The sequence below is a fragment of the Gavialis gangeticus genome, unplaced genomic scaffold, assembly GCF_001723915.1.
Source record: "Gavialis gangeticus isolate Ggan-Ray unplaced genomic scaffold, GavGan_comp1, whole genome shotgun sequence".
Taxonomy (NCBI): Eukaryota; Metazoa; Chordata; order Crocodylia; family Gavialidae; genus Gavialis; species Gavialis gangeticus.
This window is the reverse complement of record NW_017729016.1, coordinates 5854884-5868319: the sequence shown is the minus strand read 5'-3', so window position 1 is coordinate 5868319 and position 13436 is coordinate 5854884. Positions and strand designations below refer to the sequence as shown.

The window sequence follows — 13436 nt, the reverse complement described above, 5'->3', positions numbered from 1 at the left end:
GTTCCCCAAAATCCCCTGTATGTCCCATATGAGGTCACTCCAGCATCTCCTGTACACCCCATATAGGGTCACTGCGACGACCCAATACAACCAACATAGGGTCACCCTGTCACCCCCCCATACACCTCCATAGGGTCACTGAGGCACCCCCTTCCATCCCATGTGGGCGAGAGCAGGCGTTGCAGTGGCGCCCGCGGGAGCAGGAAGCGCAGCTCCCTCCTGGCTGCAGGCAACCCCAGAGACCGCTCGGGTGCCGCGGTCTTACCAGATCCGTAGCTTTCCAGTGCCGTTGTCATGCATTCCCGTTCGTCCTCATGTGTTTTATACCCACCTGCTCTGAAATGCCCCACACGTGCGCTGTTGAAGCTGCACAGGAAACAGTGCTCTGAAATCGACTCTTTGGAGCCAATTCCTGTATTTTACTGGTCTAATAAAACAACGCTCAGTGTTTCTAATCCCAGACACTGAAGCGCAGTGGGAGGCAAACTTGACAAGCTGCTTTTGCTGTGTTGCAGGATTCAAGATGGACTTTTTGGCTCTCTTCGTGATTTACGTGTGTTTAGTTCTGGCTGGCGTTGCTCTAGTCTGCTTTTGTGCAGGAAGAAAGCAGTGTGTCCCTGCCAGAGGTATGCATTGCATAACCCAGGTAAGCAAGCCAACATTAACCGTTATGCTCGTGCCAGGTAGTAGCAGCATCTCCTTAGTGCGAGGATGAGCGCACACCAGCGCAGGGTGAGCCTCTGTCTTTGACTCTCATGGGCACAAGATGCATCTCTGCAGGGCTAAGCACGGTGCTTGCTAAACCTTACAGAACAGGGAGATCTGGCACATTACCTATATCCCAGAATGCACGGAAAGTAGAAAAGAGCTCATCACTCATTTGCTTGGAGTCAGTTCTGCCCAGGCCTGGCAGGTTTAGAGGCTGTTGGCAGAACAGATGAGGGATGATAAAGATGTGGGTTGGCCCCTTCCTGGGAGATCCCTGTATGACAGTGTGTGAGGAATCATAGCAATTAAGGGCTGGAAGGGACCTCAAAAGATCATTGAGTCCAATCCCCCTGTTCTGGGCAGGAATACTGTGGAAATCAAATAATCCCAGCAAGGCATCATTGTCCAGTCTCCTCAAGAAGACTTCCAAGGTTGGGGATGGCACCACCTCCTTGGGAAGTCTATTTTGGTCACCCTCACCATAAAGAAGCTCTTCCTTACATCCAGCCTGAAACCATCCTTTAACAGTTCATGGCCATTGTTGCTTGTCCTCCCCTGGGACGCCCTAGTGAGCAGTTTTTCATCCAAGAATGCAGAGGATGGAGCAGAAACAGCCTATGTCAGCCTGCCTGTGATAACCTGGGAAGAGCTCTCTCCCTGATCCTACCCAGCTTCTCTGGACTCTGAGTTTTCAAGGAATTTGGGTGGCATCGTAATTTTCATGTGGACACCTCCATGGAGCCCAAGGCATACCCCTCTAAGTAGATGTAAACAGACATCATGAATAGAAATGCAGTTTCCTTCATGTCTTAATCACCAGTTCAAAAGCTGCAGAGAGTGACCAAAACTTATTGCTATCTCATACTAAATGGCCTTTCTGCAGTGAGATCTCTGTCCAGTTAACAGCTCTTTCTGTCAGATTGTGCTATCATATTTAGCAGCTGGTCTCAGCAGAAGCACCAAAATCTGCACAAGCGGCAGACACAGAATTCCCCACTCAGCAAATCCCTTTGTTCACCAGCAGGGGGAAGTTTGCACAGCTGTTATCCTGCGTTGTTTCTGTTCTGCAGATAAACGAAGGGTGTAATTATCTGGGACTGCAAAACCAACACCAAAATTTAGCGCACATGAACATACCGCTCGGTGCATGAAATGACTGCCAAATAGTGCTAACTTGCATGTGACAATTGAAAAATGACATTGGTTCAGTGGTATTGCATGATAATCCAGAGTCCCAAAGCCCTGTGGACTCGTGTTTTACAGCATTTGTAGCTAACGGCAAAAGTTTGTTTTGTATTTTGATGGAGAATAAAAATAACAGAAGCCTGGAAGTTGACTGTAAACCTTTCAGAAAAAAAATATTTGTCAAATGTTACTAAACAACACGTATGTCATAGTGCTGGTTGCCTAGATTATGCTAACAAGCGTAGTGAGGAATTTTAAAAGAGGATTAAAGATTTTCAGGGTTTCTTGAATGACATGAATGAAGAGAATTTAGAACAAGAAGAAACAAATAGTTTAGATTCTTCAAAATATTTCTGTGTAAACAGAAAGTAATAATGCTGTAGTATAGGCAGGGAAAGAAGATTGAAAAGTCAGTCCAGTAACTAGTCACATTTAACATTTAGTTACACGACTGAGCTGATCTTGGCTTTTATTACTGGCAGTATTTTCTTTTCATTTTGCATTATACTGGTCTTGAATCAATACACAGACCAAGTTACTCATCAGCCTTCCTTTCTTACTTAAAATGACTTTTTCTTTTTTTTGCCATGAACACAAAATATATTATAAATACCATTTAAGATGTAAAGAAGTACTTGTTTCTTCAGAGAAATGTAATTTGAAATTCTCACAAGATAATCAATGGCAGGGCAATTTCCAGTATTGATAAAAAGTATCTTTTAAAAGATGATTTCTAGCCCCTGGTTCCAAAGTGCATAAATCCACAGGTTGTAGAAGTCGGATCTGGCTGCATTATTTTAACTACCTTGCATGTATATTCTGAGCAATAAAATGATGTACTTACACATACCACAGCTGTTTCTAGCTCTCTGACAGGTCAGCTTCCATCCTACTGCTCTGGTTTTCATGCTTCCACTGGCTCATTGGAGTGAAATGGTTGCAGTCTATTTACAGGTCTCTCCATATGCTTCTGTAACCATTGGAGGCAAACGCAACAGTCTCAAGAGCCTTTGTGCTTTGGCTAACATGAATGCTGTTTAGTTCAAGGGGGGCGGGAAGCCCTCTGAAAGAGCTCCTTATGCTACACCACATTAATTTTTACATGGAAGGAAATTGGGTGTTTCCTTTTGCCAGCTCTCAAATCAACAATGAATGACAATTAACACACGTCCATGTTGTTAATTGAAAACCGGGTTTTGAAAGACTCCTAGTAAGTTGTTTTTATGCCTAGTTATGTCTAATGCACCTCCTACACCTCTAGTGTAGCCTCTTTTTTTTAATCTCCTGCAAACAGCCATCAGACACACCAGTGAGAAGACTTATGCGTAACATCTCTCCCAAGCGTCGTGTCTCTTGTTGTCTTGTCCCATCTGATAGAAGACATGAGGTGCAGTGTATTTTTGCTTGCTCGTCACGGGTAGCTGTTCTGCTTTGTTGCTGTACTCCTTGCACCACTGATGAAGTGGAGTGTTGCTATAGAGATAAGTTGTCTTGTGCACAGCTTGTGAAGAGACAAGCAGTCCTGCAGCACTGAGTCAGCTAAGTGTGTTCCTGAATGGAAGCAGGCAGCTCTTCCCTCCTCCGCATATGGCAGGTTTTGAAGTAACAGTCAGAAAAACATGAAGCTGTTGAATTGGATAGGCTTAGGATTAGTTTCCATGAATTTTTAGAGATCAAGTAGGATTTTTAAACACACCTACCTGTTTATCTAGGGGCATCAATAGCCGTTGTATAAATCCAGCCCCCCATTCATTAGCTTCCCTGCCTGTAAAATGGGTATGTTTACCTCAGAGGCATTCGGAGGTGTTATTAATGTTTGTCCTACACTTGGGAATGCCCAGAGGGAAGGTGCAACACACACATTCAATATTACACTGTTTGAAGTTTTCACAGGGGAGAACAAGCACTCAAGTGCAACTCAAGTGACATGGTGTTTTCATTTGCTGCAGGTATTTTCATTCATAGTCCCAACACGGCTTCAAAGAGCAATGCAGAGGGTGCTTCAGAGGCTCTTCCACACACGGTACCACACTTTTTTTCCTTTAACACCCTTTTCCTGGCCTGTTTCTGATCATCCTACTGGCACCCGCAAAGCCATGCTAGATTGCGCTTAAATGCACTTCTCTCTTTGTCAGGGGCTACCACGGATTCCCTTTAAAGTTTTCCCTGCTGGTCGTCTTCCTCTGTTGAGAGGAAGTCAACCCTTAAAGAATGAAGTAGATTTTACAGATAACAACATAATGTAGCTCAGTAGTTCTCTCTGTAAGGGATGTTCTCATCCCTTTGGGTACTGGGAGAGCTCCAGTTGTCTGTGTTCAGGTTAGTCAGCCAGGCTGTCGCTAGAGCCAGCAAAAGCAGAGACAGATATGGAATTTATTTCTGGATTTTGCCCAGAAACTGATGTCAAGAGCAGCATGAAAACCATAGCATAAAACGGAGACTTTTTGGCAATGGAGAGTTCAAGCTGTAATAAAGTGTGCACTGCTGATAGCATAAAACTGATACCTTTGGTGCGGTGCCAGCTGACTTGTGACACAGCAGCAGAGCTAATGGACCTGCCCTTCCCTTCAGCCTCCACCATTGGTGCACCCATTTTTTGGGCCGTTGCTGGGCTCAGGGTGCTGTACCTCCTGCAAGTCCAAACGTTAGAGAAACAGCATGCAATTCAAACGTCTGTAGTGGCATCTGCAGCCTTTTTCACAGGCCTGAGCTTGTGTTTGCCCTCAATAACCTCCCAAAATGCCACCTGTCTGTTCCCCTGCTGCTTCTGCCTTTCCCTTCGGACTGCTAAGCTGTGCATTTCTTAAAGTGAAGATGGTGCTGAATTGGCTTATTCAGTGCTTCTAGAACGGTTCTGGGGATCATGCCAAGTCTCTGCCAGCACTGTGTTATTGTCTGAGACCTGGCCTGTCGTAACGGCAAATGTCGGTGCCCACATGGGCCCCCTTAATTATGAGACATTGTACTTGGCTTATTGAGATTGACTAGAACAAGCAAGCAGGTTTGGGAAGGTCATGCAGGGAGGGGTCTCCAGCTGTGAGAGCTCTTTCTGCTGGCTTCAGGAGAGCTCATGATGTAACACCAGGCAAGAGAGCAGTTGGCCGGGCTGCTGGGAAATCCTAGTTAGGCCTGTGAGACCGGGAACCCAGCGGGGAGCTTGGGGAAAGTCCTTGCTGCTGAAGCCTTCTGTCCAAGCGCAGCTTCTCTCACGACTTGGGTCCTGGTTGTGAAATGGGCTGCCCTTCCCCTCTGGTTCCAGAAACAGCCTGTTCGCTGGCCTGCACGTAGCTTTGGAGGCAGCAGTTTACGGTGAATACACTTGGGAAGTGTTTGGCTACTGCCAAGAGCTGGAGTTCAACACGGGCTTCCTTCTGCTGCCATACCTGCTGCTTGCGGTGAACATGGGGGCTTTCGCGCTGTGCACTCTGACCAACCCAGGTAAGCTCCGGCCGTGCGCCCGTGGCAGCTGTGTGAAAACAGAACATAAAAACAAAGTGACTAGTAAATGAAGGCTCAGATGTTACGTGGTGTCCTGCTAGAAATCCAAGGCATGCAGCTTTTACTGGGGAAATGGGTGCGTTGTGTGAGTGACGGTCACCTTGCCTTTGACTTAGTGCCTCCTCCAATGGCTCAGCGCATCCTTTAATTGACCAGAAGCACTCTCAGCCTTGTGTGGTGTACTGTTCCCTGCATCCCAGTGTCTTAGTGCTCCAAATACAAAGGATTGAAATGACAAGTGGCAGTTTGACCTTTCCCCTCAGCACTTCCCCCACAAAAAACTATGGTGTGTTTGTGTGTGTGTGGGGGGTGGGAATGTGGGGATGTTAAGAGCACTTTGCTTGTAATTACCCACTAGCAAGGAGGAGAGCAGGCTGGTTGTATGTTCTGTATTGTGGCCATGTGCTCCGAAGGCTGGAATGCTAAAGCTTCCAGAGCAGGGAGTGGGACCTGGCAACTCTTGTGATTGGGAGCCAGGATTGCATCCTAATTGACTCTGCACCTTCCGTCAAATGATCTCACCTTCCCATTTCTTCCTCCACCCATCACTGCTGTAACTGCTACCTGCTGTGATGGGCTTGGTTGAAAGGAGGGGTCTGAGTGGAGAATGGCTGCCTACAGAGAGTATCCTGGGAGAGTTCTGAAACCAAGAGAGCATTTTTTGAACAGGCGTTGAAGAGGGAAAGCCAAGGGAGGGGATGATTTATAGTGTATTCCTCCCCTTTCCAAAGCGCTGCCATCCTCCTGATTTCATAGCCTTTGTTTTGTTTGCCGTGTGTTTCTTGTGGGTCTGGGTCAAGTTGCAAACATCAATATTTTGTAACTTGATTTCCATCCAGTAAGATGTTGCCATAGGGAATAGTGCCAAACATGGGCTTAGTACCCTTAGCAATTCATTACAGTCATCAACATTCCTGCCACATTCTGGCAACACACAGATGGATTTGAAAGACAGAAGCAGCCCTGTGCTCTACTAAATGTTTTTAAGGGAACGAGTTTGCTCCTCCATGGCACTGTTTCTCTTCTAGGTACAATAACAAAATCAAATCAAGAGTCTTATCTTCGGGTTTATGCACATGACGGTGCGATGTTTCGGAAAGGCGTCATGTGTCGCACATGCCACATGGAAAAGCCGGCCAGGTCAAAGCACTGCAGTAAGAGTTGTCATTGTTATGCTTGTTGAGATATAAAACAAAATCAACCTTCTACCAAATCAATTTCTTACCAATAATGGCCACTCCCATGCCTTTAATATAGTTCCCCAGATGAAGTCTAGCACAAGGTCGTTGGTGTTCTTGTTCATTTGTAGGAAGGCCTCCAGCTCACTAGGCCAACTCCATAGCTTGGCTGCTTATAAACCCCCTGAACAGAGGTTCGCAGGTGTCTGAGACTACAGCTGTGGAGACTAGAACCTTGGTTGGTTCCAGGAAATGTCTTGCAGGCACAGTCTCTTACGTGTGGCTCTAGATTTCCACTTCGTAGAAAAGACACTGGGAAAGCAAGCTAGCTACCTACATGGGGAAGTTAGAGCAGTGACATGAAAAGGCCTTACCTCCCAAGACCTGAGTTCAGGATATGCGTTTCTCTTGCAGAACATGGCGGTCTTGCCATCACCTAAAACAGAACAGGGAGCTGCTCTCTCTTGCCTGTGCCGCTGTAGGCTGTAGAAACCCAAATCTCTGAGTTCCAGCCTTGGTAGGCGAGTAGAACAGGGAACTGAATTTCAAATCTGTTTTAGCCTTGGTTGATCTCTTTAAGGTTAAGTTTTTCTAACTGATGGACAAGTTGAAGCAGTTTCACTTGTTTATCCTTTAAAAACACAGAAGTGACACATGCTCTTGGAAAAGTTTTTTGGCTCTTCTCTGAGTCTTATGACCATACAAGGTTGTTAGAAGGGACTTGGAAGGCTGTTTAGATTGTCACAACCACCACCAGACACTCCTGCACACACACCTAACCCTGTAAGATTAGGCACTTGCCTCTGCTTGTACCAGAACAGCTAATGCTCATCGTAGTCCTGGACAGGCCTTTAAAAGAACTATGCCATGCTGCATAAAAATCTCCGATGTCCTTTAAAAGCCAGATAACTTACATTGCCTTGTATTTCCTTTTTTGATCAGGTGTTTGTAACTTCTGTGTACATCGTTTTGACCACCACTGTGTTTGGGTCAACAACTGTATCGGGGCCTTCAACATGAGATATTTCATCATTTACCTCTTCACTCTGACTGCTATGGCTGCCGACATCGTAATCATAACAGTAGCCTTTCTAATCCAAGTAGTGCTGCTATCAAATATGATGTACGGGAGTTACATTGATGAGCAAGGGCAGGAGCACGAGGTTGAGATTCCCTTTCTTATTCAGGTAAACTCCAAGTATCTAGACTTTAACCTGCTTCTGAGTATGAAGCCTGATCAAAGGTTTGATTTGGTCTCATCTGTTAAGAATCCTCTTGCACATCCATTCTCTTATATAAGGGTGGAGGGCCTATGGGCTTCATAGCGGGGAGCCCAGACATATTGTTAGAGGAATTGTCATCACAGGCACTTTGAAGTATACAACTGATGTAGGTAACAGTTTCTTCAGAAAATCCATTTCTCTGAATTCCAGCTCAACATAAAGCTTTGATACATACAGACATGGTCCTACAGAAATCAGGTTACCATTATCCCGTACAAATGAGTTTTTAAAGGAGCGTGCCAGGTTGTTTACTGTCCTTGACATGTCAAAGTGGACCCCTTCCCATCCAGTGGAAGTTAAATATCTCATAGGGCTGTTAGACACACGGTTCCCCCAGGGGTGTATTTCTGGTTAACTTTGACTACACGCATAGCCCGTGGGCCGGCAGAACTGGGAAGATAAGATAACCAAAATGCAGTGTTGTAATAAGTGGTTCATTTTGGAGTTGCCCTCACAGAGCTGAACTGCATTGTGATTAACAGCACTGATCGGAGTGCTTTGAAATCAGAGGGTACGGCCTGTGCCTTTAAAGCCACTTACTACTTGTCTGTTTTTGCAGCACCTGTTCCTGATCTTTCCCAGGATCATCTTTATGCTTGGCTTTGTGGTAGTCCTCTCTCTGGTACTGGGGGCATACTGCTGTTTCACTCTGTACTTGGCTGTCACCAACCAAACATCCAACGAGTGGTATAAATCGAGAAGATACGAGTGCCCTCACTGCCAGGCGCAGCAGCCCCACGACAAGCACACTGCATACAGGAATGCATACTCTAAAGGAGTTTGGATCAACATAAAGGAAATCATTAAACCTCCCACAGTCTCAGAAAGAAAGAAAAACACCTGAGGAAATTTAACTCTTTTTAAAAATGTCTTTAATTTCTGCCAGGGGTTTCCTAGGCCACAAAGGACTCTTGAAAGGACACTAATGTCCACTAAGTGCTACGATTCAGGGATTTTGTTCTGAAGAACATAACTGTAAAATACAGTTGTTAATGCAGTCATTTTGGAGACAGCAATCAGTTTATATCTGTTCCACTGAACATAATTGATTAAGATGATGGGTCTCAGTAGAAAGCAGCCATTTAAGATGTGATTATAGCTCAATGCATCCTAAAATGTTCTGTCGTCTTCAGTAAGTTTTGAGTGGCAGAGTTAAAGCTAAGGTATGATGCTAGCCTTGGGGAAGCCACATTTCATATGTGCTTAAGAACTAACGAACATGAAGCAGGATCATAACTATCACAGCAGGAAAAAAAATATATCAAACTATGCAAATAAAGCCTTCAAGGACCTGTATTAAGTATTGTAATAAAATTAACATACAAGTCCTTGAAAAGGCCCTTTCAGTGCATTTTAGGGTAAGCAGACACTTCATGAAAGGAACATGTTAAATCTTATAGTTATGTAGGCGTATCAGCTCTGTGCGAGTATGCCCAAAGCACTAGTATGCTGTACAGCTAATCTTAGATTTATGGATTATATCTAGGTCTTGGGTCCCTTGAGAAAACCGTGGCTCACAGGTATTACCAAGAACCGCATTACTTGTTGCCACCTCATCTGTATAGGACTGCTGAATACTTTATTCTATATATTTTTTCTTTTAAAATAAATGGAAAAGCCATCCAAACCCCTCACCAAAGACTTATCATAGCTCTGTTGCAGGCTTCCTGGCCTAACAGGCTGTGGCCCAGCTGCATCAGCAAGTAGATTTGTGCTTGGTTTTGAACTAAAGATACCCAAAGCCTTGTTTTGACCTCTGCTCTTGTGGCAGAGACACCTCGCTGTTCTCACGGTCACTGTTTCACTCACAGTGGAAATCAGAGAGCAACAAAAGCAACTTAAAATATATTTTATTTAAAAAAATGTATTTTTTTTTTTTTATTTACAAGCTGAAACTGTACAAGAGGCAATTAAAAATCTGTACCTGGGTAAAAAACGTCATGTACAGTATGGCTTTCTACATGGACAGGCCAGCTCTTGGAGCAGCCTTGTGACCCAGCAAGGATATAGTGATGTACTGCTCGTACACATGTACGTAAGGCTGTTCTCATGATCAAGCAAGCTACACCTGCATTACCATTACAACGGGAGGCTCGAAGGCAGGAAGTAGAAGCCTTCCAGCTTTGGTAAGTTCACCCCAAAAATGCCTCGGAGTTTATTAACTGACTACAGTTAGCTTAGGTAGCGAGGAGTCTCTCTTGCAAGAAACAACACGCATGCTTTACCTTCTATGCTGAAAGGTAAATCTCAGAACTCTACTGTCCTGTGGTCCAAGGTTACTGCTTTGTAAAGGACGTTCATTTATTTGAGGCAGCTGTACAAAACACGGAGTCTGTGGCAGTCAAGACTGACCAGTCACTTCCACAGTAAAACCATGCAGGAGTCTGACATTTCCATGTCAACTGAAAAGTGTAATAGCAGGGCTGTATTTGATTCAAGCCACTTCCATCTGGTTATAAAGGGTTTGGTTTGGTTTGGTTTATATATAACTGTATGCAAGATGGCTTTTCCTCCCACTCCTCAGACACCGGGATGGGCCAGCTTATGCAGCTCTACCCTAATTCCCCACCCTGGAGAGAAATGCTGCTGGAGATGTGCTGGGGGTCTGCCACTCACCCTGTGCCAGGGGCTACACAATCACTGTCTGAACCTCCACCTCCCCCTCCTGGGAAGCTATAACAAACTCTCCTGCGTGCTCCATTATTTCAATGTCCTCTGATGCAACCATCGTTACTGTTGCTTCCTCCGTCTCAATGCTACCCTCTGTCGTCAGCACCGCTCCTTCACCTATAGCAGAAGCCAATGTCATAGCAACCTGCTCCGTGAGACTCTCTGGAGTTGCTATGGTGATTGTGTCTGCAGCATCAGTGGTTACCTCCGAGTTCTCTGCCACCGTAACGTTCTGCACGATGATCTGGTGGCCAGAGTTTGCTTGGTTCACTATCTGCTGTACAACCTTCATGATGTGACTGTCCATCTGTGCAAAAGGAGAGAAACAGCCTTATTTTTTTTCTAAAAAGCATTTCAAATGTTGACAGTTCTGCTTGCTTGGCATCCCCTGCCAGTTATGTCACAGCTACACATGCAACTCCCAACCAGTAGTTTTACAGCTGATACAGACAACACTGAATAGGTTCAGATTAGTTCCACCATCTCCTGAAGTTACGACCCCTTGGCAAGAGGATGAGATGCATTTCATTGAGGGGTGAACTGAGGAGTGAATCTTTGTATGTCATTGAGGGATGAATCTTTGCCTACATTTGGGGACAAAATTACTTTGTCCAAAGAATACTTTCAGTTATTCTTAAATGATTGCTTGAGGTTGGAGGTCACAGACTAGTTACTCAAATGACAGCGATAGCGGCACTGCAAAAACCTAAAAGGCTGGACAAATCACAATGGGAATTGCACGCTGTTCAGCAGAAGACTGGTCCATCACCACAGTGGGACGAGGCAGGGATGTGTAGTGCTGACATTCCCTGTTCCATTCCATCTTTACTTTTAGTATCCTCTGTGACTTGTTAAGAGGATCAGGTTCACAAAGGCCATAAGGTGTTAACACGCTGTTTTACTTAGCCAGGAGGTACACTATTTTTGGCTGGGCCACAGAGCCAGTTCTGCAAAACTGCATCTTTCCAGCAAAACAAGCCAGCCGGGCTTTGGTTTACTCGATGTGGCTTTTTGGATGCCTAGAGTTCATTTAAACAAGGGGAGTGCATAACAGGCAGAATAGCAAAGCAGCATGGTGACAGGGCCTGCCTACCTCATGTCTTGTTCCCTCTATTATTTCAGTAGCTTCGCTGGTCTCCATGTCTTCTGTGGCAGTCTTGAGAGAGACAACAAGATGGTGTTTAAAATGCTACAACAGAATCCTGTTTGGGGAGAAGCTAGGGACTAGGACTGTAAGTATCTCCTGCAAAGCCTTCCTTGTTCTCCTAGGTCAAATAATCTTCTGAAGTGGGCAGCTCTTTGCAGTTCCCCCAGGCCGTGAACTAGAGTTGCTGAGAGGGGATAAGGACTGGCTGGAATCTTCACCCGGTTCTCTCCTCCCCCAGTTCCCCCAAGGCCATGCAAAATGAGGGTAAAGGGGAGGAACCACACAGGTCCTTCTGCCTCACAGGTGGGGATGCAGCTCCTGCATGTTCTGCAGCCCTGGGGGAGAAGGTGGCTTTGGCTGGACCCCATTTCCCATGCTCCTCCCAATACAGCAGCCAGGGGAGGAACATGCACAGCTGTGTGGGCATTAGTGGCCAAGCACTGCACTGGATTCAGTGCAAAACAAGCCCTCCTTCCCACTGTCCTTCCTCATTCAATGGTTTTGGCTACGTTACCTCAATGATGTATTCCTGAGTGTCTGCCACCACAGAGGAAAACTCCACCAGAACAGTGTGAGGATCTTCAGAAATAACGGTGGCAGCTAAGTTGTCAGCTGACTGGCTTTCCTCTGAAACCATCACTTCTTCAGCCTCCTTCAATGCAAGAAGGCAGCCACCTGCATGATAATCCAGGAGATGCAAAGGTTTTCATCATCGGAATTGCACCCGTTCCACTTGGTATCACATGAAACTAGTGACACCTTCTATTGGACATTACTGGGAGGAGTTAGTTATCTTCAGTCCAAATGTCCGTCTCCAAGTCATGCTCCATAGGAGACTACAATCTGGCCTTGACTTTACTGGAATTACTAGGAATACACAAGACAGTCTGAGCACTGAAATCACAGGAGACTTAAAACGTTCCTCATAAACATACAAGACTAGACCTGAGATTCCCCAACAATCCACTGTATCTACACAGTTCAGCTACTTATGTAATGTATTTTCAGAAGCAGATGTGCAACTATCCTGTAGAACCAGTACCGTCCAGCACGTACACGTGACATTACGGCTTATTAAGCAAGCATAGCTTTAAACAAAGAATCCACTGCAGATAATCCAGTCATTTGGCTCACTATTTGCTAGCATCTTGAACATAACATTATTAACATCTGCTCAGCAGACCATGCCAGCTGCACACCTCGTTATGGTGTTTTGTAGAAAAAGGCAAGAGGAGAGTGGTTTCTTGATGAGTGAAGTTACTCAAAGACAAGTTCCATTACAGTAATTAAATGCCAAATTTAGGAAGCTCCTGGAGCCAAGAGCTTCTTTTGTATTTTAATCCCTCTGCTGCTATCAGAGAAAGAGGTGAGCTGGGATTAGCTTCTTGGAAGCCATCATGGATCAACCCCTGCCCCCCTCAGCATGGGAGCTGTTTGTCGTAGTTAGTAGGGACAGAAGGGACCTGAGCAGATCATCAAGTCTGACCCCCTGCCATGGCAGGAAAGAGTACTGGGGTCAAACGACCCCAGCAAGGTGATTGTCTAGACTTGTCTGAAAGACCCCCAAGGTAGGAGCCAGCACCACTAAGCTTGGAAGTTGGTTCCAGATCCTAGCTGCCCTGACCGTGAAGTAGCGCCTCCTGATGTCTAGTCTGAATCTCCCCTCTGCCAGCTTGTGACTGTTATTTCTAGTCACTCCTGGGAGTGCTCAGGGGAACGGACTCCCCCAATGCCTGCTGGTCCCCTCTGACTAGTTTGTAAACGGCC

At 45.5% G+C, this 13436-nt stretch overlaps 2 protein-coding genes across 5 annotated transcripts in view; one reads left to right on the top strand and one right to left on the bottom strand.

Annotated features, from left to right (window-relative positions):
- ZDHHC4 (zinc finger DHHC-type containing 4) overlaps nt 1-9320 on the top strand; it is a 14533-nt gene extending 5213 nt beyond the window's left edge. The window contains exons 2-7 of one of the 4 annotated variants that reach the window (XM_019512757.1): nt 516-646; nt 3843-3916; nt 5153-5331; nt 6420-6545; nt 7512-7756; nt 8412-9320. In XM_019512757.1, the coding sequence (XP_019368302.1) occupies nt 524-646; nt 3843-3916; nt 5153-5331; nt 6420-6545; nt 7512-7756; nt 8412-8696 (1032 nt within the window). In that variant the 5' untranslated portion in view covers nt 516-523 and the 3' untranslated portion in view covers nt 8697-9320. Of the gene's footprint in view, nt 1-515; nt 647-1206; nt 3917-5152; nt 5332-6419; nt 6546-7511; nt 7757-8411 lie in introns of those variants that run through there. The other 3 variants (XM_019512759.1, XM_019512756.1, XM_019512758.1) reach the window with 3 other exon arrangements.
- Nucleotides 9321-9686: 366 nt separating this feature from the next.
- E4F1 (E4F transcription factor 1) overlaps nt 9687-13436 on the bottom strand; it is a gene marked incomplete at its 5' end in the record, with an annotated part of 18218 nt that continues 14468 nt past the window's right edge. Inside the window, 3 exons of the mRNA XM_019512585.1 lie at nt 9687-10829; nt 11616-11678; nt 12184-12344. Coding sequence (XP_019368130.1) covers nt 10482-10829; nt 11616-11678; nt 12184-12344 — 572 coding nt within the window. The remainder of the gene's footprint in view (nt 10830-11615; nt 11679-12183; nt 12345-13436) is intronic.